The sequence below is a fragment of the Morus notabilis genome, unplaced genomic scaffold (genome assembly GCF_000414095.1).
Source record: "Morus notabilis unplaced genomic scaffold, ASM41409v2 Scaffold314, whole genome shotgun sequence".
Taxonomy (NCBI): domain Eukaryota; kingdom Viridiplantae; phylum Streptophyta; class Magnoliopsida; order Rosales; family Moraceae; genus Morus; species Morus notabilis.
The window spans coordinates 299,932-304,390 of NW_010360279.1; the positions used below are offsets into that span (position 1 = coordinate 299,932).

The 4,459-nt window shown below is 36.4% G+C and overlaps 1 protein-coding gene across 1 annotated transcript; it reads left to right on the forward strand.

The window, feature by feature from the left end:
• The first annotated feature begins 499 nt into the window (after nucleotides 1-499).
• On the forward strand, nucleotides 500-3,087 carry LOC21407516 (bZIP transcription factor 60). Its single transcript, XM_010096197.2, has 3 exons — nucleotides 500-1,071; nucleotides 1,792-2,015; nucleotides 2,641-3,087. The coding sequence occupies exons 1-3, from the start codon at nucleotides 578-580 to the stop codon at nucleotides 2,916-2,918; spliced, it is 996 nt and encodes a 331-aa protein (XP_010094499.1). The 5' UTR covers nucleotides 500-577; the 3' UTR covers nucleotides 2,919-3,087.
• Nucleotides 3,088-4,459: the final 1,372 nt, after the last annotated feature.

A 4,459-nucleotide genomic window follows, 5' to 3' on the forward strand; every position in this document is an offset into this window, starting at 1 on the left:
TTATCTAGTAGACTTCCTTACTAATAATAATACTGTTAAAATTACATCCAATTAAAAAAATATACATAATAAATAATACATATTTAACTATTTAAAAATAAAAATTTTAATAAAATTAAATCTTAATTTAAATTAAAATTTTAAATCAGCATAATCGCCGTAACTCCGTGGCTAGAATGTCCGAAATTCGACATTGTTAAGTGTCAAATTCAGTCTCTCCACGTTTGCAAGGTGGTATGTTCCTATTGGTCCGATGACAACATCCGGCACCTGCACAGCCTACGTGGCTCCTAAACATCAAAACCATCCACGTCTCGCTTTAAACAAATCCAAGCCGTACAAGTTGATTCTCTTGTCACGTGTCGCACTGTCGCCATTACTTGCTCACGAAGGGTCTGACCCACGCGGTTCTCTGTACATATAAATCGAATTCTTCGTATGACTCCTCCGAAAATCTTCCTCCTCTGTAAAAAAAAAAAAAAAAAAAAAAAAATTCTGCAGAACCAGAAATCAAATTATCTCTCTTTTTTTTTTTTGGTAATTTATTATCTTTTTTAGGGTTTAGGTACAGCCGTTAATGGAAGGAGGAGATGTGGAGTTTTGGGGAGGAGAAGACGTAATCAGAGAAATCGACTGGAGCAGTATCTTCAACGACGGCTTCCATGGCGGCGCCAACATTTTGGAGTGGGATCCGCCGGCTGTTATAACGGATTCGTCCGCCTCGGTGTCTTCTTCGTCGTCTTCGCCGAAGGCCGATGCTTTCTTAAAAAATTCGCCAGATTCTGTTCCCTCGTGGACCGATGGGATCGAGAAGCTGTTGATGGAAGACGACGATGATAATAAGGTTTCTCCGGAGCCTTCCTCCGATTACTGTGAACGCTTTCTGGTGGATTTGCTTGTCGATTCGCCTGCCGACGTGTCCGGTGAGGCCGTCGCCGCTTCCACCAACTCTGATCCCAACGTCACCGCTGATGCCTACGCTAATTCCGAGGAAGAAGAGGAGAAGGAGAAGGTGGAGGCTGCAGAGGTCGACGACGAAGCTGATGAGCCCATTTCCAAGAAACAAAAAAGGTACCAATGATCTATTTATTCAATATTGGACATTCATATTTGTTGTGCCCCTTCTTAGTTGTTTATCTCAATTTACAGTAAGTTGTATATTAACTTTTTACGTTTTTTTTTTTAAAAATTGTGATCGATAACTTTCTTGGTTTATGATTTTGTATGCTGTAAGTAAATAACTTGTAACAGTAATTTAACTTTGTAATTTGGCTTTTCGTATGTAAAATGCTTGATGCATTTTTTATTGGTGATTTAATTTTGTTTGAACTTTGGAGATTGTAAATATATGCCTTTAGAACAAGTTCTGTAGACTAATATATGTGGGTCTTGGCTTTTTTTTTTTTTTTTAATGTCAAAACTCAAAATTGTATGGTTTATAATTTGGAATGTGGTAGGGACAACAAATGCTATGGCTTTATATATTGCAAGTGTATGATATGATTCCTAGCGAAAAAGAAGAGCATGTGATGTAGTTGAATTAAAACCAACAAAGGAGATTTTAAGAGTTCTGTTGGTGATTTATTTTGTTTGGACATTGCAGATTGTATAATCCTCTAATACTAGTCCTTGAATCAATATATTTGGGTCCTCCAAAATGATGTGTCGTCACACGTTCTGTAATGTTATGTAAAATCCTTAAAATAAAAAATAAAAATAAAAAAGTAGTGATGCAATCGAGTTAAGCCTAGATTCTAAGAGCTTTGTTTGATTTAATGGATGTCTTTCCAGGCAGCTGAGAAATAGAGATGCGGCAGTGAGATCGAGGGAGAGGAAGAAGCTATATATGAAGGATCTGGAGATGAAAAGCAAGTATCTGGAAGGAGAATGCAGGAGAATGGGGCGTTTGCTCCAGTGCTGCTATGCGGAGAATCAAGCTTTACGGGTTACTTTGCAGATGGGCGGTGCATTTGGTGCTTCCGCAACCAAGCAGGAGTCTGCTGTACTCTTGTTGGGTATGAACTGTCAACAAAACAATTCTCTTCACACAATCTTCCTGCACATTTTGCCCTGCGTCTTTTTTATTTCTCGCAAGGAGATTGAGAAAAACTGGAAGTGTGCCACATCTTTGTGGAACTTTTTTAGAATGATGTCAGATTTTAGGGAATTTCATAGAGAGCCATGCAGGATCTAGAGAGGGAAACAAGGTTAGGGGTAGCTAATTGGATGAATATAGCAAAAATGATGCGTTAGTCATAGAAGTCCCGGTGATATCATATGAAGATTTCCTTTTCTCTTCTTGTGAAGTAGGCAGATTCTTGAAAATGCATTCCAATTTGAACGTACTTGGGACTATTTTTGAATGATGCGAAATTCGAGTTTAGTTTTCATAATACGCAGAAGATTGGTCTTCCAGTGATACCATTTTAAGATGTCTAGTTCTCTCTCTAATGGAGTGGACGTTGTTATGTGTCATGGTTAATGAGAATCGGGTACTATAGTGATACATCGTCTACGTCTAATTTTCTCTCATGTGGCCTTGTTTGAGTGCATTTTCAACTTGGGATGTATATGTAATTGGTTGTTTGGTGTTTTTTTAACGAGTGGTTTTATATATGTGTTGGTTGGGTGTGCTTGCAGAATCCCTGCTGTTGGGTTCCCTGCTTTGGTTGGTGGTCATCACGTGCCTGTTCATCCCGCCAGCAATTCTGGAAGCGGTTCTGATGAGAGAAGACAAGGCAAAGAGAGCTCCAGAAAGAGTGGCTCCAAGAGAAGCAGGAGGGACAAGAAGTGAGATATTTGGATACGCGGTGGGTCAACGCCAATCTGGTTTTGTAAAAAGTAGGAGGAGGACATGCAAAGCGTCCTGGACGAAGATGAAGCACTTCCCCTGTCTCTCACCGCTTGCTCTAGTTTAATATCTTGGTTGGTTTATGATATCATATGATATGATGAGGGTTTAATTCCATTTTAGGTGATTTCATCCGGTTTATCGTGGCAGTTTGAGCCATAATGACGTATCACATATGTGATTATATGGTTGATCTGACCTCTTATGTTTATATCTTGCTTTGCATTTTTTAATTTGAGCGATTCTTTTTTTTTTTTTTTTTTTTTTTTTTTATAAAACAAACCCTTTAAATTTTTTTTCTCCCCCTTTTTTTTTTTTTTTTTTTTTTTTTTTAATAAACGAACGCCTTGAAACTTTATTCTGCACTCCATTTATAACTGATCGGGGAAAGAGGAAATTTTTTATGATGTTGATATGTTGGTCAGTATTGTATCTTTTTAAAAAATAAGTTTTTTTTTTCTTTTTTTTTTTGGCTAAAAAAAAGCAAAAATATTATGACGGTCTGGAAGTTTTGTTTGGTCTTATTATTATTTTTAAAATATAAACTTTGCAAGAAATTAGAGGCAGGTTATTTCTGTGTGCAATTGCTGTTCAGAAGGCAGTTTGGTCTTAAACAAGAAGGTACTTTGCGGCTGAAGCTGTTTTATGTGTTTTTAGAAGCCATACAACGACCCAACAAACATAAGAACAAGATATGTAAGCAGAGCTAACGTAAAAATAAAATATACAAAAATATCAGCGGAGAGTTAGGTGAGGGGCAGAAATAGTTGAGCAGTTTGGTGAGTCAGTGGGCTAGTTTGATATTACGGGAATATCCTTGTTAGCAACGGCATATTCCAATTGAATGTGCATTACCTAATCTAATCCGGTAAAGATGCCTTATCGCTTCCTATCTAATGTCTAATCTTGTTTAGGCCCTGCATGCAAGTTTAGTTGGAGAATTCAAACCATGATTTGAATCATGGTTCATAATTCGTTACAGTATTTTTTTTCATAAAAATACACGTAAATAAAAAATAATTATAATCACATGATTTTAATCCATGAATCAAACGTCTCGTTGTTGCTCTTCCTCCTCTAAAACGTAAGCTGAAAAAGGAATGCCATCATCTAAATTCTATGAGCTTGCTTTCAGACTTTTTAAGCCCGTTTAATTTGTTGATTTAAGTTTTTAATTCGAGTTGAGATGTGACATTATGTGAGTTTTTTACTGCAGTAAAAAAGTTAGATGTGATTGTTTCTGAGAGCTTTTTACTGTAACAAAACTCGAATCGGTGAAATGAACGGGCCTTTATTTTTATTTTTTAAATTTTGTTATTACCATATTCAATGCTTAGAGTATGTTTGGTAGGAGAGACAGGGGTGGAGAGAGATGGTCGGAGAGTCTTAGGTGACGTTTGGTTCATGAGTTTAAAATCATAGTTTAAACAAGGTTCATGATTTTGATTTTAAAAATTTAAGGGTGCGTTTGGAATTGATTCCAAAACGTTTTTGTTTTCTATACGAAAATAGAAATGAAAACGTTTTCATTTTCATTTTTGAATTATTTCTGAAAATGTGTTTGGTAGTTTTATTTAGAGATTGATTTCAGTTTTAAAAAAAACTGAA